This window comes from Hemitrygon akajei, chromosome 15 (assembly GCF_048418815.1).
Source record: "Hemitrygon akajei chromosome 15, sHemAka1.3, whole genome shotgun sequence".
Taxonomy (NCBI): domain Eukaryota; kingdom Metazoa; phylum Chordata; class Chondrichthyes; order Myliobatiformes; family Dasyatidae; genus Hemitrygon; species Hemitrygon akajei.
In genome coordinates this window covers 30,152,978-30,175,687 of record NC_133138.1, presented here as the reverse complement: position 1 = coordinate 30,175,687, position 22,710 = coordinate 30,152,978, and the positions used below count along the sequence as shown (strand labels likewise).

General features: G+C 42.3%; 1 protein-coding gene across 2 annotated transcripts in view; it reads left to right on the top strand.

Moving 5' to 3' along the window:
• Window positions 1–18,417, top strand: part of LOC140739578 (uncharacterized) — a 60,529-nt gene extending 42,112 nt beyond the window's left edge. Inside the window, exons 5-8 of one of the 2 annotated variants that reach the window (XM_073067974.1) lie at window positions 5,247–5,354; window positions 10,540–10,593; window positions 16,803–16,846; window positions 18,060–18,417. In XM_073067974.1, coding sequence (XP_072924075.1) covers window positions 5,247–5,354; window positions 10,540–10,593; window positions 16,803–16,846; window positions 18,060–18,131 — 278 coding nt within the window. In that variant the 3' untranslated portion in view covers window positions 18,132–18,417. The remainder of the gene's footprint in view (window positions 1–5,246; window positions 5,355–10,539; window positions 10,594–16,802; window positions 16,847–18,059) is intronic. The other variant, XM_073067975.1, reaches the window with a different exon arrangement.
• Window positions 18,418–22,710: the final 4,293 nt, after the last annotated feature.

The window sequence follows — 22,710 nt, the reverse complement described above, 5'->3', positions numbered from 1 at the left end:
CAGTAGACCATGAACATACGCTCAATGCCACTTCATTACTTACAGGAGATACCTAAGAAATCTGTGAGCTCCTCAATGAATAAATCTACTTTTTTTTTTATCATGGAGAAAGACATAAGGACAAGGGAACTCAAGAAAGTTAATGGGCATGTCTCGTGGATATTCCACATTACAGTGCAGGAGACACTGAGAGTATCTTTAAATGTATGAGGTTAGCTTAATCTCCAGGTCTTGATCTAGTATATCCAAAGGCACTGATGGATAGTAGAGAAGAAATTATGGAGCCACAGTTGAAGTAAATACATTAGTGTTAGTGGTAGGTGAAGTGACACATAACTAGATGGTGGATAATATTGTGTCTTTATTTCAGGTAGGCTGCAGATTAAAACTGAGCAAATATAGACCAGTAAGCTTAACGTCTCCCATGTATAAACTACTGGAGAGAATTCTGAGGGACAAGGTTAGCGTGTATTTGGAAAAACCCGGATTGATTAGGGAGAATCAACATGGCTCAGTGTGTGTGAGATCATGTCTCAAAAATCTTTAAAAAAAATAACAGAGGTAGATGAGGCAGAGAGTTGATGTGGTCTATACTAACTGCATAAGTGCTATGGTCAGCTGTGGTACACCACTTGGCACTGACATCCAGTCAGAAAATGCTTAGTTACCATGATTCTCTGTCTCCTATCACCCTGCCTATTATGTTCCCAACTTTCCAAAGCATTTTGAATTACTTCCAAACCAGCCTGTCATGTGGGGCATTGTAAAAGCCTCTCCAAAATCCATGTGAACTTCATCTTCCATGCTGCTTTGATCAATTTTCTTATAGTCATCTTATTTCATTACTTGTTATAAAATAATATTCTTGTTTAAAGCATTGTGTGAAACTAAATGGTTCATGAACACTTGTGGAGCTGTAATGAGTTCTTCAAGACTGTGTGTGGCGCCAGAGAGCTGATTATTCCAACAGATGATAAGGTCCAAAGAAAATGGACGTGTGTTTTGTTTCATAAAAACAGACCCAAGGTTTTTTACATTGAAGTCTTCGCGATCTTTCTTTCAAATGAAAGACGTTTCTGTCATATCTCTGGGTCCAGCACATGCTTGTAAGATTACTTGTCTGGTAGGTAGACCAGGCCTCAGGTGGGATCACAATAGATTAAAGAGCAAAAGTTGTCCTGATACATAGAAAGCAATCATGATGATGCACCATCAATAACTCTCTGAGATTTGAGGTGAGATATCGGCTTTTATTGACTGGAAGAAAGAACAAGCAGCAATTGACCACCGTGCTACATCCTGGAGACAGAGGGCAGGGCTCAGGCCTCAATCGCCTTTATACCGGGGTCTGTGGGAGGAGCCACAGGAGCAGTCAGCGGTGGGGCATGTCTAGACAGGTATATGTAGTTCACCACACATGAATTTCGTTACCGATGTCTGTCCTTTCTGAGAGGTGACCTCTGAGACTTGACAAGTCAGATTCAAAGTCAGATTCAGATTCAGTTTATTGTCATTTAGAAACCACAAATGCAATGCAGTTAAAAAAAGAGACGATGTTCCTCCAGAATGATATCACAAAAGCATATGACAAAACAGACTACACCAGAAAATCCACATAATGTTTGACAATCCCCAATCGAGAGGCTGCTGCGTATTAATATTGCACTACCATCTTAAGTGATTCATATTTTCCAGGTTATCACTGTGAACTTTTCTTATCAGTGGACAATGTTTTTCTGTGAATTAGATAATGGAGGATTTATTTTCCTAGATGCTGCCTGGCCTGCTGAATTCCTCCAGCATTTTGTTTGTGTTGCAATGGAGGATCTTTGTCTTGTTGTTGGTCAGGACAATCCTTTCAAAAGATAACATCAAGGCAGACTCAGCAAAATCCGCCTGAAAGATTAGCTTTACTAATGACATGTACATCAAAAGATGCGGTGCAATATGTTGTTTGTATTTCGACCAACACAGTACGAGGATGAGCTGGGGGGCAGACCACAATTTTTGCCATGTTTCCAGTGCCAACATAGCATGCCCACAAATCAATATTCATTACTAACCCATATGTGTTTGGAATGTGAAAAGAAACTGTGAGTACTGTATACTGTGAGTACTTAGAGTACTGTGTCCAGTTCTGGTCGCCTCACTATAGGAAGGATGTGGAAGCATTGGAAAGGGTACAGAGGAGATTTACCAGGATGCCGCCTGGTTTAGAGACTATGGATTATGATCAGAGATTAAGGGAGCTAGGGCTTTACTCTTTGGAGAGAAGGAGGGTGAGAGGAGACATGATAGAGGTGTACAAGATATTAAGAGGAATAGACAGAGTGGACAGCCAGCGCCTCTTCCCCAGGGCACCACTGCTCAGTACAAGAGGACATGGCTTTAAGGTAAGGGGAGAGAAGTTCAAGGGGGATATTAGAGGAAGGTTTTTCACTCAGAGTGGTTGTTGTGTGGAATGCACTGCCTGAGTCAGTGGTGGAGGCAGATACACTAGTGAAGTTTAAGAGACTACTAGACAGGTATATGGGGGAATTTAAGGTGGGGGGTTATATGGGAGGCCAGGTTTGAAGGTCGGCACAACATTGTGGGCCGAAGGGCCTGTAATGTGCTGTACTATTCTATGTTCTATAAACTGGAGCACCCAGAGGAAACATGTATCATGGGGAGAACGAACAGATTGTTTACAGATAACCTCGGGAATTGAACCCTGTTCTTTGGTGCTGTAAAGCATTATGATAGCCACTATGTTAAAATGCCAACCACTGGAATGCACTGGACGGATTAGTGAACCAATGGTAGTGCCCTCTCTCAGGCTAGCATTGCCACTGAGCCCTGAGTTACACTTTGTTAGCTCTGTGGGCTGCCCACATTGATCATGCATCTGATATCAGAGCCTGGAATAGACTCTGTATGCTGAGCTCTACCAGTGGACAGTGGAAGTGATTCAAGTTGGTGATTTAATACTCTGAGAAGCAGCAACATTCCCATTATATCACAGTCCTTTACAAGTAATTCCTTCCCCACCATTAAGCACATTCACAAGGAGCACTGCTATGCATCACTGTCCAGGCCTTACTCTCTGTCTGGCTCACTGGTGAATTCAAATGCAGGAATCCCAGAAACTTTGGTAATTCAAACAAAACAAAAGATTTATTATAGAAGTTAACCAGCAAAACTAACAAAAACTCAGGCAAACTCTACAGAATCTTGAAGAACTGAAATCTCTCATAATACAAAAAGGAACTTGGTCAGTGTTTCACCAGACCATGGTCCTCAACAACCGAGCAAAGAAGGGTTGGCATGCTCCCCGCCCCCTACCCACAAGGTACGCACGGGACTAATCAGATAGCCCTGGTGTCCAGAAGAAGCAATAACCCCAAAGACAACAACCACAATACGAGACATTGAAAATCCAATGCAAATTACAGCAAATTGAATAAATGTGATAAATGCAAAGAGAGTTTAACGATCCCCATGATACCAAATGAGACACCTGCAATACAAACTGAAAATCCAGAGCCAGTCCAAAGACAAACAATTAGACATGAAAGGTAAGCAATCCAAGGAACAGTGCATCCTCATGAGGTGACACCAAGAAAATACAATCCACATACTGACTGATAAAAACAACCCCTAGTTGTAACATTCTTCAAGGAGGTGGTACAGGAGCCTTAGATCACACACAATCTGGTTCAAGAAAAATTATCACCCTTCAACCATCAGGTTCCTGAAGCAGTGTGGTTAACTTCACTTACCTTAACCTCTGAACTGAGGGGAGAAAGAAGTACAGGATGGAGGGTGATTGATGAAACTGGAAGAGGAGCAAGTGTGAAGTAAAGAACTGCAAACTTGATTGGTGAAAGAGATAAAGGGCTGGGGAAGGGGGAAATCTGATAGGAGAGGATAGAAGACAATAGAAGAAAGGGAAGGAAGAGGAACACTAAGGGAGCTGATGGACAGGTAAGGAAATAGGGTGAAAGAGGGAAACAGGAATGGGGAGTGGTGAAGGGGTGCACAATTGCCACATTCGAGAAATCAATTTTCATGGAGGCTACCCAGTCAGAATATAAGATGTAGCTCCTCCAACCTGAGTGTGGCCTTATCGCAGCAGTAGAGGAGGTCATGGACTGACATGTCGGAATGGGAATAGCAGTAGATTTGAAATGGCAAGCCACTGGGTGATCCCACTTTTTCTGGTGGATGGAGCATAGGTGCTCAGCAAAGCAGTCTCTCAATCTATATCAGGTCTCAACAATATACATGAGGCTACACCAGGTGCACTGGATACAGTAGATGACCCTAACAGACTCACAGGGAAAGTGTCACCTCACCTGGAAGGAACGTTTAGGGCCCTGAATGGTAGTGAGGGAGGTGTCGCACTTGCAAGGATAAGTAAAAGAATGGAGATCACCGGGGAGGGACAAATGGACAAGGGAGTTACGTTGGAGGCTATCCATACTGAAAGGGGAAGGTGGGGGTGAGGGACAGAAAGATGTGAATGGTGGTGAAACCCTATTGGAGATGGCTGAAGTTACAGAGAATTACATGCTGGAGGCAGAGGTCAGTGGGGTGGTAGGTAGTGGCCTGGAAACACTAAGCAGGTATGACACTATCTGTGGAAACTGCAAACAGTTAACATTTAAGGTCAAAGACTCTTCCTTGGAATCTGATCAAAATTTTTCCAAAGACTGCTTTTCAAATCTGCTGCAGAAGTTTCCAAATATACTTCCTTGGAATCTGACTGTGGTTTTTCCAAAAGTCCTGAAACATTAATTCTCCCAGTTCTCTTTCCACAAAAGCTATCTAACCTGCTGAATGTATCTTGCATTTACAGCTCCCGTTCAGAGGGGATAGAAGTTCTGGGGCAAAAGCCACCTCACTGTGGCAATTCCTATTCCAGTAGAAACACAGACTATGATGGACATTCCCCTGTTGAACAGTGGGAAGCCTCACACATGAACTGGATCCCTGTCAGCTTACATATTCCCAGACATCTCCTGCCAGAAAGAGATGCCCGATTGAGATTGGGACCTAGATTCCACTGTAATTCATTTCTTGACTCTCTCTGATGGTTACTGAGGTCGGTGTAGTTCTTCAATATTCAGGTTAGTTAACCTTGATCAGAAATTAAACCCAGAACCTGTGATCTAAATTAGTCAATGTTATTTCTCAGCCATTTAGACAGCTTTTGAAGGATGTTAGCAAAATAAGTGAGAAATCTGTGCTTATTGTTTTGACAGAGGATCACGGTTTTAAACACACCACTGTTGTAATTACTGGTGGACTGGCCTTTCTCGTCATTATTATCCTGGTGATGGTGTTGTGTCTAAGAAAGCGCAAGGTTACAGGTAAGGTACTTGAAGAGGAATATGATTCCAAAGTCAGATATTAATATATCATTAAGGATGAATCTATTGACTATAGAAACATCAATTACATATTGTCACATATTTTTAACTTGTAAAGATTTGAACTAATGGGCAGTTGAAGTACATTTTGCTAAATGCAAGAAGTTCGAGAAAAAAGTGGAAAGCATTTTGAAAGCTGTCCTCTGTCTTTACGGGTTTGGGAAATCCAAAACAGAAATCGCAACAAACAGTGAGGAACACAGAAGATGATTCTAATCTTTATGCAAATCCAAATGAAATTCAGTCCATAGAAGGTAACATCAAGACAGAGGCATCAAAGCAACTTTACTTTTATGTCCCATTAGCTCACAGCAGTTTTATCTTGACTAAGTAACTTAAAAGTTATTTTCAAACACTGAAATATAATGGCATTATAAGACCAAAAGATATAGGAGATAGATTAGACCATTTGGCTCATCAAGTTTTCTACACCATTTCACCATTGCCAATCCACTTCCATCTCAGCACCAGTCTCCTGACTTCTCCCAGTATCCCTTCGTGACCTGGCTAATCATCATTCTATCGACCTCAGCCTCATGCTGGTAGCTGTCATTATTAATAGAGCACTTTTTTCCCAAAGATACCCAATGTTGCTTCTTGAAAATTGAGCCAAGGAAATGAAATGATTATTTTCCAGGAACTAATGAGATGCCAGAGACTGAGACCAGCTATATTGCTGAATATATGTCTGTGAGTAGGAAGGCAATACAAAGAGGTAAATAGATCAATCTCTTATTCATTGAATGTCTCTCCTTGTACTTTTGTGAAATTACTAACTCGACAGTTTGTAGGTTTGCAATTAAAATGTATATTTGGAGGAATGGAATCTCAGGCACGAAACTGATAGATCAATCCAATGCCCTGTCTAGTGCCTACTACCCTTCACTCCCTCCCAGTCTTCTTCATACAACACAGACCTCACTCTGCATTCTACAACAGTCCAATATAGATAAACCACAACACTTTACCGTATGGACAATCCGCATACAAATCTTGTTGCTGCCTGTGAGGAGTTTGTACTTTCTCCCTGTGACCACGTATTTCCTCCAGGTGCTCCAGTTAACTCCCACAATCCACAACGTACTGGTTGGTAGATTAATTGGACATTGTAAACTGTCCCATGGTTAGGCTCAGATTAAATCAAGGAGACTGCTGGACGACACAGTTCAAAGGGCCAGGAGGGCCAGTTCCGCACCGTATCCCAATCAATAAATAAATAAAAAGACCCAACTTGATCAAACTTCTGGTAAATGGAGAGCATGGTTGGTGACAGCAGAACAAGTCCACATCACCTGCCCTCTAAAAGTGACCATCCATTTAATGAGATCTCATCCACTGTTGAATACCTCCAACATGCTTCAACAGTACTTCAATGTTTCTGGAATCACTGCACATGATCAGTCAAAGTGTCAGTATAGTGTGAGAATGCCATATTAGACAGCCTTGTTTTCTCCAGAAATTAGGTGATATTTCTGAATAGGCATGAACAGCAGAACAATCTTTCTTGAAAAATCAGAATTTTTTTAATAAATCATACCACTTTTTTTAATGTGAAAAATCTTTTTTCCCAAATTCCAGCTTTCTCTTCATATTATTTAATCCCTCTGGTTGAAGTCTAACTCTATGAATATATTTAACGATTTGGCTTTAACCAATGGAGAATTCACCTGGTTCATTATGATTTGGGAATTCCTCATTTCAGTCCTGAGTGACCCCTGTCTTTAAACTCTGTTTATGTCTTGGACTCTCTACTGTAGGAAACATCCTTTCTGCAGCTACTTTGTTGGAATCTAAGAGAATATAAGCTGAATTAACCCAAACTACCCACATACATCTCAATTCCAAGAGGCCATGTGACCATACAGATTCCCAACTTCTAATCTCCAGCATCCCAGAGGCAGGGTTTATATACTGGAGAACCATATATCCTGTGGAAATAATATCAAGTCAAAACTGAGAGAAGTGGCTGAATGAAATCAGAGAGAAAAAAAGAGATAAATTAGTCATGGTCTTCACATAATGCCCTGGTTAAGAATTCTGTTGCTAGGCTGTAGAAATTTTATTTTGGCAGTTTCTGGAAAAGCTGTGTTTACTGCTGGTAGGATGTTTCAGTTTCAGCTAGAGATAAGAAGCCCTGCAGTTCAACTTAGGAATGTTGTGTCAGCCAATCAGGATGGCAGAATCAGGAGAAAATTCTAGTCACTGAGATGGAGAGTGATTTGTGATCGACAGCAGTCTAGTACGGGATATTCTTTTTCGGAGAGGACAGGAGGGAAGATGCCTGAGAATCCCATGGGAAGGAGCACCTCCATTGCCTAAATATTTTGTGCCAATGAGTGGCTCCAAGGAGGAAGGACCATTTCTCCCAAGACAGAGCCCATTTGTTCAAGATGGATTTTGAGTGAAATTCGGAATGTAGTGTGTACTTTCATGCAGATCATGGGTCCGGCGCTTGAGTAAAAGGCAACTCCAGGTTAAGCTCCACCTTTATGTGCACATTCAGCTGGTTTAACTATAATACACCCTTTCAATTTTTTTGTTTTTTTCTTTCCTACTAACTTTTCAATGAAACTGACATTTGTAAATATACTTTATTTATAATTTTATGCGGTGTACAGTCTGTTATTTTTTGCCAACCGACAACTGTGTATGGGCGGTATTTACACAGCATTTGCTCAAATCAAGGTTTTGTTAAGGGGAACATCACTGCTTTCCTGTTTGGTTAAACCCCAAAACATCCTGACCCTAGGTGTGTATTTTTTGTGAAAAGTGGTCTCCTTACTGCTGAATCATGTGGCTGTTAGCAGAGCTGGCTAATGAGCAAAGTTTTCATAGGAGCCCAGTGAATAAGGTGAGGGCTACATTAATATATTCTGTTTAATAAATATGGAACAACGCAATGTGTGTTAGACGATAAGATATTGGAGCAGACCTAGGCCATTTGAGTCATTGAGTATGATCTGCCATTTCATCATGCTGATCAATTTCTGTCTCAACCCCAGTCTCCTGTCTTCTCCCTGTAACTCTTCTTTTCCTGACTACTCGGGAACTCTCAACCTCTGCCTAAAATATATGACCATAAGGCATACAAGCAAAGTTAGGCCATCTGGCCCATCGAGTCTGCTCTGCCATTCAATCATGACTGCTCATTTTTCTCTATCTCCTCCTCAACCCCCTTCCCAGCCTTCTCCCCATAACCTTTGATGTCATGTCCAAACAAGAACCTATCAATCTCTGCCTTAAATACATCCAACAACCTGGCCTCCACAGCTGTATGTGGCAAAAAAATTCACAAATTCACCAGCCTCTGGCTAAAGGAATTTCTTTGCATCTCTGTTTTGAAAGGGCGTCCCTGTGCCCTCTTGTCCTAGCCTCTCCCACCATGGGAAACATCCTTTCCACATCTACTCTTGTCTAGGCCTTTCAACATTTGAAAGGACTCAATGAGATCACCCCTCATCTGTCTGAATTCCAGTGATTACAGACCCAGAGCCATCAAGCGTTCCTCGTATGAAAACCCTTTCATTCCTGGAATTATTCTTGTGAACCTCCTCTGGACCCTCTCCAATGTTAGCACAGCTTTTCTAAGATGAAGGGCTCAAAACTGTTCACTTCAAGGCAAAGCCTCACCAGTGCCTTATAATACCACAGCATCATACCCTTGCTCTTGTATTCTAGACTTCTTGAAATAAATGTTAACATGGCATTTGCCTTCCTCACCACTGACTCAACCTGCAAGCTAACCTTTAGGGTGTTCTGCACAAGGACTCCCAAGTCGCTCTGCATCTCAGACTTCTGGATTTTCTCTCTGTTTAGAAAATAGTCCACACATTTATTTCTACAATACTCAATGATTTGGCCTCCATTGCGACCTGTGGGAATGAATTCCACAGATACACCACTCTACGGCTGAAGAAATTCCTCTTCATCTCTGTTCTAAATTGATGTCCCTCTATTCTGAGGTGATATCCTTTGGGATGCTATGTGGCAGTATCACTATAACACCACATTGTACTGATTAGCACAGTACTTTACAGCACGAGCAGTAAGTTTAGGGTTCGATTCCCATCACTGACTGTAGGGAGTTTATACGTTTTCTCGGGATTTCCTCGGGTGCTCTGATTTCCTCCCACATTCTGGAGATGTACAGGTTGGGGTTAGATAAGTTACCTTTGTCTGATAAGCTAATTCCCTTAGAAATAGAAAATTCTGGATTCAAGTCCATGTTGAATGTGTAATCTAGACTGATACTTCACAGATGCACTCACTGACAAAAGAGCTGACATATGGTTGAAACAACTTTTGGTTGGAAGGGGAAGATGATGTGATGGAGAGCAGAAGTGAAGTTGATGAAAATTGTTCCCTAAGCTATTTGTTTGTTGTTTGTTTGTTTGTTTATTTATTTATTTATTTATTACATCCAAGGGAGTAAAAATCTTCATGTTATGTCTTTGTCATATAGTACAAGCAATAAAGAGGGGAAATGTAGGAGGATATTGCCCAAACACTAAAATTATATACATAATTGTTTTGTATACATGCATACAACTATTAACAACATAAATGATTTAATATATTTGACACATTAAATATTTTTATCTTACTGAACTGTGATGTTTCCACTTTGGAAATAATCCATTACTTGATTTGCATGTTAATGCCTCCTGATAAAGTAGCAAATTCCTTGTAGACACAAGATCTAAAAGTGTGGAACAGTAAAACAAACTGCAGGAGGAGCTCAGTAGATTGAACAAACTCAAATCAATTGGGACAGCACTGTAGTGAATAGATTTGCTTAACGCTTTACAGCAGTAGCAATTGGATTCAATTCTGATGCTGTTTGTAAGGAGTTTGTACATTCTTCCCATGACTGTGTGGGTTTCCTCTGGGTGCTCCAGTTTCCTCCCATATTCCAAAGACTATGTTCACAGTTGGTAAGTTGTGGGCATGTTATGTGGTGTGGAAAGCACGACAACACTTGTAGGCTGCCACCAGCACAACTTCGGACAGTGTTATTTGTTTACACAAACAACAAATTTTACTGCATGTTTTGATGTTTCAATGTTCATGAACAAATAAAACTAATCTTTATATTTATCATCTTTGTTTCTATTTGTCCCTGCAGACACACAGAAAAATATTCATTATGCATCCATCTGCTTTGAGAAAAATGCGCCAGGTGATAAAATTGTTTGATTTTTTTTATTTTTTATCAGGATGAGGATTGTTGGTGATGAGTCTGAAATGCTTTGGGCCCCTGATATGGCCGCCCTGGGTTAAAGCTTCTCACTCACCCCATTAACACACCGTGGGACAGTCAGCTGAGGCTCAGTCCATAACCCAGCCTTTTATGAGCAGGTTCGGTCTCCCTCCACAGATCTGGGCTGATATTGCAACACAACTGTGCAGTGTTGCTGCTGGTCAGATGCCAAATCAAGGCAGATTTGTGTCCTCAAAGGACATATAAAGTCAGTTAACACAATTCTAAATCAGTAAAAGTGACGAATGTCTGATCTCCTGTCCATATCATCACATTTCACTCTGTCACTTGTGTCAAATCAACCTCATGGCATAATGGCAAACTGTTTGTGTCAAATCAATTCAATCAAAAAAGGAACTTCCTTCTGGCCAAATATTTTAATTTCGATTCCCATCCCAATTCTAAAGTGACAGTTCTCGGCCTCCTCTTATGCCAAGATGAGGCCACCATCAGGGTGAAGGAGCAACACTTTATATTCTGCCTAGATAGTCTTCAAACTGATGGCATGAATATTGATTTCTCCTCCTCCACTCTTTTTCTATTCTTCACTCTGGTCTCATACCCCTTCTTACCAGACAATCCTCTCCTCTTTCTCTTTCTCCTATGTCCACTCTCCCTTCCTATCGGATTCCTTCTTCTCCAGTCCTTTATCTTTTCAACCCAACTGGCTTCACCTTTCACGTTCTAGCTATCCTACTTCCCCTTCCCCTACCTTATTTATTTTGGCATCTTTCCCTTTCTTTTTCTGTCCTGAAGAGGGTTCTCAGCCCAAAATGTTGACTGTTTATTCATTTCCATAGATGCTGCCTGATCTGCTGAGTTCCTGCTGCACTTTGAGTGCGTTGCTTTGGATTTTCAGCATCTGCTGGCATTTTTTTGTTTAATATTTCACTGTATATTTCAATGCAAGTCTCTAATCTCTCACTCTTCCGTAAGACCTCAGAACCATAAGAGATAGGAGCAGGATTAGGTCATTTGGTCCATCAAGCTTGCTCCTCCATTTAAATAATGGCTGATCTTTTTTTTTTACAAACAGTCACCCTGTAACCCTTAACTCCCTTACCAATCAAGAACCCATTAATCTCTTCCTTAAATATACCCAATTTGGTCACCACAGGCCACAGTGGCAAGAAATTCCACAGATTCACAACACTCTTACTAATGGAAGCACCTTCCCATAACCACTCTCTCCAGGCCTATTGGTATCTGATTTGTTTCAGTGGCATCTCCCCTCATTCTCTTGAACACCATTGACTTCAATAGAAATAAAACAGGAAAAAGTTCTTGTTTCCCACTTCCTTATTTCCCAGTGGACTTACTGAAAAAATGCTCACATTCACAACTCCTCATTGACCTGGAATCATCCAAGAATTATGAAAAAGTTTATCTCATTTGCAATCATCTCTTTAGCTCACTGTGGTCTATGCATATTTTTACCTGTATGAATTGATACAAGATTTCTGGAAATTCAAAATTCAGAAGTTCAAAGTTCAAAATATATTTATTATTGAAGTATGTAAACTATACACAACCTTGAGATTTACGCCTTACAGGCAGCGACAAAACAAAGAAACTCAATAGAACTCATTAAAAGAGGACCATCAAACATTCAATGTGCAGAAAAATAACAACAATTTGTGGAAACAATAGAAGTAAGCAAATAACTTTCAGAACTGAAGTTCATGAAAATCAGTCCACAACCAGGAAGCAATTCATCACTGCATCTGATGCAGGGGGCCATGAGTTGCAGGCATGCCCTCAGGTCAGTGCAGAGACAAGTAAATTACACTGTGTACTGAGCTGAACTGGCCTGTCCCTTGCCTCTGGCCCATCACACTGACCGTTTCAATCTAGTTCGGCACTTAAATTATCCAAACCTCATGTCATTCCTCATTCTCAGACCCGGGCCCTGCTACTTCTGTTTGGCCCATGCTCAAATTTTCCAATTCAGCTGGACGCTTAATCGATCAAATCAATTAATCTGAGCAATTACATTTTGATCAATTAAATCGAGCATAGAAACATAGAAAACATACAGCACAATACAGGCCCTTCAGCCCACAAAGCTGTCCTGAATATGTCCTTACCTTAGAACTACCTAGGATTTACCCATACCCTCTATTTTTCTAAGTTCCATGTAGCCATCCAGGAGTCTCTTAAAAGACTATATCATTTCTGCCTCCACCACCGCCACCAGCAGCCCATTCCACACACTCACTACTCTGCATTAAAAAACTTACCCCTGACATCTCCTCTGTACCTACTTCCAAGCACATTAAAACTATGCCCCCTTGTGATGCCCAGTTCAGCCCTGGGGAAAAGCCTCTAACTATCTACACAATCACTGACTCTCATTATCTTGTACACCTCCATCAGGTCACCTCTCATCCTCCGTCACTCCAAGGAGAAAAGGCCGAGTTCACTCAACCTACTCTCATAAGGCTTGTTCCCCAATCCAGGCAACATCCTTGTAAATCTCCTCGGCACCCTTTCTAGTTTCCACACCCTTCTTGTAGTGAGGCGACCAGAACAGCTTTGTGTGTCCTGTGGGCTTGGACCGCAAGATCCCTCTGATCCTCCAAACTGCCAGGAGTCTTACCATTAATGCTATATTCTGCCATCATATTTTCCTACCAAAATGAACCACCTCACACTTATCTGGGTTGAACTCCATCTGCCACTTCTCAGCCCAGTTTTGCATCCTATCAATGTCCCATTGTAACCACTGACAGTCCTCCACACTATGCACAACACCCTTAACCTTTGTGTCATCAGCAAATTTACAAACCCATCCCTCCACTCCCTCATCCAGGTCATTTATAAAAATCTCAAAGAGTAGTGGTCCCAGAACAGATCCCTGAGGCATGCCACTGGTCACCAGCCTCCATGCAGAATATGACCATTCTACAACCACTCTTTGCCTTCTGTGTGCAAGCCAGTTCTGGATCCATAAAGCAATGTCTCCTTGGATCCTATACCTCCTTACTCTCTCAGTTAGCCTTGTCAAATGCCTTTCTAAAATCCATATGCACTACATCTACTGCTCTACCTTCATCAATGTGTTTAGTCACATCCTCAAAAAATTCAAACAGGCTTGTAAGGCATGACCTGCCTTTGACAAAGCCAGATGACTATTCCTAATCATATTAGCCTCTCCAAATATTCATAAATCCTGCCTCAGGATCTTCTCCATCAACTTACCAACCACTGAAGTAAGACTCACTGGCCTATAAATTCCTGGGCTATCTCTACTCCCTTTGTTGAATAAGGGAACAACATCCACAACACTCCAATCCTCCGGAACCTCTCCCGTCCTCATTGATGATACAAAAATCATTGCCAGAAGCTCAGCAATCTCCTCCCTCGCTTCTCGCAGTAGTCTGGGGTACATCCCATCCACTCCCGGTGACTTAGCCAACGATGCTTTCTAAAAGCTCCAGCACATCCTCTTCCTTAATATCTATATTCTCAAACTTTTACAGTCCACTGTAAGTCATCCCTACAATCGCCAAGGTCCTTTTCTGTAGTGAATACTGAAGCAAGGTATTCGTTAAGTACCTCTGCTACTTCTTCTGGTTTCATACACACTTTTCCACTGTCACACTTGACTGGTCCTATTCTCTCATGTCCTATCCTCTTGCTTTTCACATACTTGTAGAATACTTTGGGGTCCTTAATCTTGTCTGCCAAGGCCTCTCATGGCCCTTTCTGCCTCTCCTAATTTCATTCTTAAGCTCCTTCCTGCTAGCCTTATAATTTGCTAGTTTCCTATCATTACCTAGTTTTTGAAACTTTCGTAAACTCTTCTTTTCTTCTTGACTAGATTTACAACAGCCTTTGTACACCACGGATCTTGTACCCTACCATCCTTTCTCTGTCTCATTGGAACGTAACTACTTAGAACCCCACACAAATATCCCCTGAACATTTGCCACATTTCTTCTGTACGTTTCCATGAAAACATGTTTCCAATTTATGCTTCCAAGTTCCTGCCTGATAGCCTGAAATTTCCCCTTACTCCAATTAAACATTTCCCTAACTTGGCTGTTCCTATCCTTCTCCAATACTATGGTAAAGGAGAGAGAATAGTGATCACTATCTCCAAAATGCTCTCCCACTGAGAGACCTGACACCTGACCAGGTTCATTTCCCAATACCAGGTCAAGTACAGCCTCTGCTCTTGTAGACTTATCTACATATTGTGTCAAGAATCTTTCCTGAACACACCTAACAAACTCCACCCCATCTAAACCCCTCACTCTAGGGAGATGCCAATCAATATTTGGGAAATTAAAATCTCCCACCACAACAACCCTGTTATTATTACTCCTTTCCAGAATCTGTCTCCCTATCTGCTTCTCAATGCCCCTGATACTATTGGGTGGTCTGTGAAAAACACCCTGTAGAGTTATTGACCCCTTCCTATTCCTAACTTCCACCCACAAAAACTCCGTTGACAACCCCTCCATGACTTCCTCCTTTTCTCCAGCCAGGACACTATCTCTGATCAACAGTGCCATGCCCCCATTTCTTTTGCCTCCCTTCCTATCCTTTCTGAAACATCTAAAGCCTGGCACTTGAAGAAGCCATTCCTGCCCCTGCACCATCCAAATCTCTGTAATGGCCACAACATCATAGCTCCAAGTGCTGATCCACGCTCTAAGCTCATTTGCTTTATTCATGATACTCCTCGCATTAAAATAGACACATCTCAAACCATCAGACTGAGCGTGTCTCTTCTCTATCACCTGCCTATCCTCCCTTCCGCATTGTCTCGAAGCTTTCTCTATTTGTGAGCCAACCTTCCTTTCCTCCACCACTTTAGTTTGGTTCCTACCCCCAGCAATTCAGTTTAAGCTCTCCCCAGTAGCCTTAGCAAACCTTCCAGCCAGGATATTGGTCCCGCTCGAGTTCAAGTGCAACCCGTCCTTTTTGCACAGGTCACATCTGCCCCAGAAGGGGTCCCAATGATCCAGAAATCTGAATCCTTGCCCCCTGCTCCAATCCATCAGCCACACATTTATCCACCACCTCATTCTACTCCTATCCTCATTGTCACGTGGCACAGGCTGTAATCCCAAGATTGTTACTTTTGTCAACTTCTTTCCTAGCTCCCTGTAGTCTGTTTTCAGGACCTCCTCCCTTTTCCTACCTATGTCATTGGTACCAATATGTACCACGACCTCTGGCTGTCCTCCTTCCTACTTCAAGATATCATGGACGTGATCAGAAACATCCCGGACCCTGGCACCTGGGAGACAAACAAGAATCCGCGTTTCTTTCCTGCTTCCACAGAATTGCCTATCTGACCCCCTAACTATAGAATCCCCTATCACTGCTGCCATTCTCTTCCTTTCCCTACTCTTCTGAGTCACAGGACCAGACTCTGTGCCAGAGGCGCAGCCACTATTGCTTCCCCTATATAGGCTGACCCCCCCCCCCCAAAAGTACTCAAGCAAGAGTTCCTATTGTAGCTTTTTAAACAGCCTCTAGTATCTGCCTCTTGCCCTTCCCTCTCCTGACTGTTACCCACTTCTCTTGTCTCCTGTAGTCCCGGGGTGATTACCTGCCTATAGCTCCTCTCTGTCACCTCCTCACTCTCCCTGACCAGGCGAAGGTCATCGAGCTGCAACTCCAGTTCCCTAATGCAGTCTCTAAGGAGCTGCAGCTCAACGCACCTGGTACAGATGTGGTTGTCCGGGAGGCCGGGAGTCTCCAGGACCTCCCACATCTGACACCAAACACAAAAAACCGGCCTCTCACACATATTCTCTGCTTTTATTTTAAACAGATAACCTACCTGGCCTCGACCCCTTATCGCCTAAGCCCCATTGAGCCAAAGGCTTCCTACTCTGTCTCCCACTACTCCATCACCCGCTCCTCCAACACCCGCTCTGTAAATCTGTCTTCCTTTTAAACTCTTCCTGCTGTTCTCACTGGCCGACTTCCACATGTTTGCGCAGTCGTGCGCCATTCTTATTGCTTTGCTAACATTATTGCTTTGCTAATCTTTGTCAGGAAGAGAGTGATACAGTCAATTTAGGACACTTGCATTCTATTTGTCACTTCCTTTATCAGTGTAATCCACTACTGTCATCTTTTAATTGTGATGTTTGAAATTATCACAGGGGAGAGACATGGCACACTATCCTCCAATCAAGTGTCAGATACTGTAAGTACATTGATTCTGTTGGTGAAATCCCAATTCCAACAAATATTAACTTCCAAATCAAATCTGTAGAGTTCTTTTCTGATCTAAAGAGATAAGATATCAACTGGCTGAAATATACACTCAACGGACACTTTATTAGGTACATCCTACACCTAATAAAGTGACCACTGAGTGTATCTTCATGAATTCTGTTGCTGTTCTGCACATCAGCTTTGTGATTTTTCTCCATTGGGTGGGGTCGACCATGGATGTTGTGTCCTAGCTGTTGATGTCAATAGGCAAGTCAGGGTGATATGCTACAGAGAACAAGTGGTTGCCCATGCAGCAGGCTTCTGCTCTCCATGCATCAGATGAATCCAATGGATCAATACAGTTTGACACCAAGAGCATTGGAGGAGTTGCCAGACAGGTTTGAACACAATGTAGTACTGCCTTGGGGACTCCAACTCTGGATTTTTCCCTCAGTGTTTACTCCCAAAGCCTTTCCATGAGTGGGTATTGCCACAACACAGTGGAGATTTGAGATAAGAGCTTTTCTTCTCCTAGATGTGTTGCCAACTGCAGCTCTTGAGCCCCATCTGCCATGAAGTGTCTGTTTTCAAGGTGCCAGTAACCCTCCTTTGCCCCTTCTCCTGTTAGTACAAAATGGTTAAATGGCTCCACCAGGCTCAGTAGCTAAGCCACACGTGAAGACCAGGAGTTGGACTTGTTTCTCAGAAACTGTTTGAGATGAATGCTATTGGGAGCATTTAATATGTAGTGGGAGCTTATCCCTAATACTATCCCCATACCCAAGAAGACTGTGTCGCCTTTCTGTCAGCTTGAACCTGCCTGGCCATTCTCTGACCTCTCTCATTAACAAGGCATTTTAGCCAACAGAAATGCTGCTCACTGGATGTTCTTCTTTTTAACAGCATTCTCTGTAAATTCTAGAGACTGTTGTATGTGAATATCGCAGATCAGCAGTTCCTGGGATACTCAAACCACCCTGTCTGGTACCATCACTCCACAGTCAAAGTTACTCAGATCACATTTCTTCCTGATTCTGATGTTTGAACTGAACAACAACCGAAGCTTTTGACGGTGCTTGCATGCTTTGATGCACTGAGTTGCTGCTACATGATTGGCTCATTAGATATTTACATTATTGAACAGATATACTGTACCTAATACTGTGGTCACTGAGCATAACTGATATTTCTTTCTCTTTCAGAACCTGCCTTCTTCAAATGAAAATGCCTTATCTGTTATCTATGCACAGATACCAAAAAAAACGTATGAATAATCTGCAAAGGAGTGGATATGTGGAAAGTAGAATATGTTGAAATCATTTTTTATATTTTCGATTTGCGATGCACTTTCACGAATGTATTTGCCATGAGTTAACATAATTCAAAGATTCAGTCATCTCATTATCACTTCTGATTTATAAATGAGAATCATATCTCTGAAAAAAATTTCAACATTTTGTTTCAGCTTCTATAGATACGATGTGAAAAAAAAATACAGCTTCATTACGCAAGATAGATTAAATAGAGTGGGCACATTTGTTAAAATACAACTAGAATGAATGGTGGGCATGTTATATTGGTGTCAGGGACATGGCAACACTTGTGGGCTGCCCCCTGCACAATCCTTGGTCTGTGTTGTTGTTTATGCAAAATGCAACATTTCACCTCAGGTTTTGATGTTTCAAATTATATATGACAAATAAAAGCCAATCTTTAGTATTTCCAAACTTGTCATGACAAACAGTAATGATTTAAACAAAACACAATGGGGTTACATTAAAACACTAGTCCTTCATAGGACACTAACCTATTTACACCAATTCTGGGCTTTCTGTATATTTAGTCATTTAATCTATGCTGGTGAATGGATAAATCCACCTTCCACTTCTGGAAGGTGGTGGTGAGCTCCATTCTTGAATCATTGTGGTCCTATAGGTAAGGACACTCTCAATTATTAGTAAGTGGGTCAATGATTTTGACCCAGAAGTAATAGAAGAATAGCGATATACACTCAGTCACAACTTTATTAGGCACTTCCTTTATGGTCTTTTGCTGCCGTAGCCCATCCACTTTAGGGTTCAATGTGTTTTGCATTCAGAGATGTTCTTCTGCATACCACTGTTGTAACGCATGGTTATTTGAGTTACTGTCACCTTCATATCAGTTTGAACCAGTCTGGACTTTCTCCTGTGACCTCTCTCATTAACAAACAAGAGAAAATCTGCAGATGCTGGAAATCCAAGCAACACACACAAAATGCTGGAGGAACCCAGCAGGCCAGGCAGTATAAATGGGAAAAAAAAGCACAGTTTATGTTTTGGGCCGAAACCCTTTGGCAGGACTGGAGAAAAACTGCTGTGGAGTAGATTTAAAAGGTGGGGAGTTGGGGGAGACAAACACTCAGTGATAGATGAAACCTGGAGGGGAGGGATGAAATAAAGAGCTCAGAAACTGATTGGTGATAGAGACAGAAGGCCAGGGAAGAAAGAAAAAAGGGGGAAGGTGCTCAGAGGAAGGTGATGGACAGACAAGAAGATAAGATGAGGGAGGGTAAAGGCGATGGGGAAAGGTGAAGGAGGGGCACTACTGGAAGTTTGAGAAATCAATGTTCATGGTATCATGTTGGAGGCTACCCATATAACCTCCAACCTGTTGGCATCAACATCATTTCCTCAAACTTCCAGTAATGCCCCCGACCTCCCACCCCTCCTTCATCATGCCCATTGCCTTTTCCCTCTCACCTTATCTCCTTGCCTGCTCATTGTCTCCCTCTGAGCTCCTCCCCACTTTTCTTTCTACCAATGCCTTCTGTTCTCTCCTATCCGATTCCCCCTTCTTCAGCCTGTGTCTCTTTCACCAATCAATTTCCCAACTCTTTACTTCATCCCTCCCCCTCCTGGTTCCACCTATCACCTGGTATTTCTCTCTCCCCTCCACCCACCTTTTAAATCAACTCCTCAGTTTTTTTTTTCCTCCAGTCTTGCCGAAAGGTTTTGGCCTGAAACACTGACTGTGTTCTTGTTCGTAGATGCTGCCTGGTTTGCTGAGTTCCTCCAGCATTTTGTGTGTGTTGCTCAGATTTCTTGGGACTAGGAGTAGCAGCCAATTGATGTAGTCAGGAATTCCTGCCAATTCAATTGCGAAGCACTGAAAAATTACTTTGAAATCAGAATAGAATTAACTCTGTATTTTGAAGATAAAAGTTTGCACTTCTGGATGTTGCAGTTCAGAAGATCCTGATAAATGTTCAGCAGGAATTCTCTCTTTGCAGTCTGATGTTGGATTCCTCCTGGTGATGTGGGAAGCTGCAGCAATTCTCCAACATTTAGGGTGGGAAACCACAGGCACAAACAACACCAGGAACAGATGAAGACACAAGAGACTGCCGATGCTGGCTACAGGGTTTTGCCCTGAGACATTGACAATCCCTTTCCTTCCACAGATGCTGCTCTACCTGCTGAGATCTTCCTGCATATTGTTTGTTGCTCAGGGACATGGACAAACCTATGGTGTGAGGTCCTTCCCTTTCCTGATCAATTACACTCCATATACCTGGGATCATCTTCCTTGCACACCTCTGAAAGCTTCCAAATGCAAAGATGGGAAATACTGGAAAGATACAGAGAATCAGGCAACATTATCATTCCAATAAAGAGTCACAGGCTATAACAATAACCCTGTTTTCTTTCCTCGCACACTGCCTAATCCACTGGGCACGTCCAGCATAATTTCTGTTTTCATTTCAGAATTTCAACATTTTCAGCTTTTATGACTTTTACATCTAAAGGAAAAGGTGACCTTCTTGTCACTGGGTGACAAAAGCAATCCATGACATTATGGCAAGGACTCTACTCAGTCTCAGATTCCTGTGGGAAGGTTGAAGCCCATCTGCATGGTGGAGCTGAAATCTTGAAGTTGTCTGTGACTCATGCACTGGACTCTCGGTCTGCGTGAAAGCACACACTACCTTCCCAAGTTCACTCAAAATCCATCCTGAACAAACCGGCTCTCCCATGGAAGTATTGGCCCTTCCTCCTCAAAGCCATTCTTCTGCACAAAGCACCCGTGGAACAGGAACAACATCCTCCACCATCTTCCCTCTTGTCTTCTCCCAGCTCCCGTCAACAAACACCTCTCCACCCAGTATTCTTTAGAATCTTCCCCAAATTCTACCATCCTGATTGGCTGACACCACATTCCTACATTGAACAACAAAGCCCCTTATCTCTGCTCAAACCAAAACAAGCTGAAAGCAGAATAGAGTGCTCTTACAGAAATGCCAAAATGAAATACTTACAGGATAGCAGTAAAAATTTTAACCAGGCTGTTACACTTGCCTAGCCTTTCTTATGGATTTCTACTGGACCCAGCGGATTAATGCAATCACAAAGAAGGCATGTGAGTAGCTCTACTTCTGTAGGAAGTTGAGGAGATTGGGCATGTCACAAAAGAATCTTGCAAATTCCATCAGCTGTACAGTGGAGAGCATCACATCCTGGTATGGAGGGTCATAAGAGGTTGAAGAGGGTTGGAGACTAAACTGATTCCATCATGGTTACAACTCTCCATGCCATACATAAATCTTCAGGATGTGGTGCCTCAAGAAGGTGACATCCATCATTAAGGATCCTCACCATCCAGGGTATGTCCATCATCAAGAGGAGGTACAGAAGCCTGAAGACTCACACTCAATGATTAAGGAACAGCTTCTTCCCCTCTACTATCATATTTTTGAATGGTCTACGAACTCATGAACACTACCTCATTATTTGTCTTTTGCATTATTTCTTCATTTTCACTTTCAAGTTCAAGGTCAGGTTCATTTATTGTCATTCAACCATACACATGTATACCACCAGACAAACCAATGTTCCTCCAGACCAAGGTGTACAACACAGTACATACAACTCAAACATATAATGATTAAAGTAATATTATCATAAGTAAAATAACAAATAAAAAGTGCATTTATGGATCTAGCCAGTTAAAAATTAGACAGCCTAATGATACTGGAACTTCATATGTGATTAGATCTGGGTAGTGGCAGGGAGTTCAATCATCTTGTGGCCTGGGGGGAAGAAGCTGTTTCCCATGCTAATAGTTCTTGTTCTAATGCAATAACTTCTGCCTAATGGCTGGGGATCATAGAGATTGTTGGTCAGGTGGGAAGATCCTTAACACTGCTAAGGGTCCTGTTTATGCAGCCTTCCTGATAAATATCTATGATGGGTGGAAGAGCGACCCCAATGATCCTCTCAGCAGCCCTCACAAACCTTTGTTGGGATTTGCAGACGGATACCTTGCAATTCCCATATCAGACGGTGATGCAGCTGGTCAAAGCACTCTTGATGGTGCTTCTGTAAAATTGGCTGGAGTGGTTGGAGGGGTGGGAAGCCTCCCTTACCTCAATCTCTTCAGGAAATTGAGAAGTTGCTGTACTTTCTTGAGGTGGTGTTGAGAAAGCAGGTGAGATTGCCTGTAATGTGCACTCCCAGAAACATAGTAGTTCCAACTCTGATCAATCCTAGCTTCCTGACTTCCCTTGCATTCTTGATAATCTTTGTCCAGCTCCTAGTACTTCAGTGTTTGTGTCTTGCATTTGGGTCTGTTCTCACCGCCCCCTTGCAACAGAATGACCCAGTCAGATATGGACCCAGCAACACAGACACTGTCATTAAACTCATGCCATCCAGGGTCCCCTCTTGTTGAAACCCCCCCAACCGCTCCGGTCATCAATAATCTGGGCAAGCCTGTTGGTCGCCTGGAGGCTCCCATGGGGAAGGGGGGGTACTCGCATGGTCTGGTTCGTACGTCCGCGTTCCGGATCACGGTCCTGTCAATGGATTCCGTACT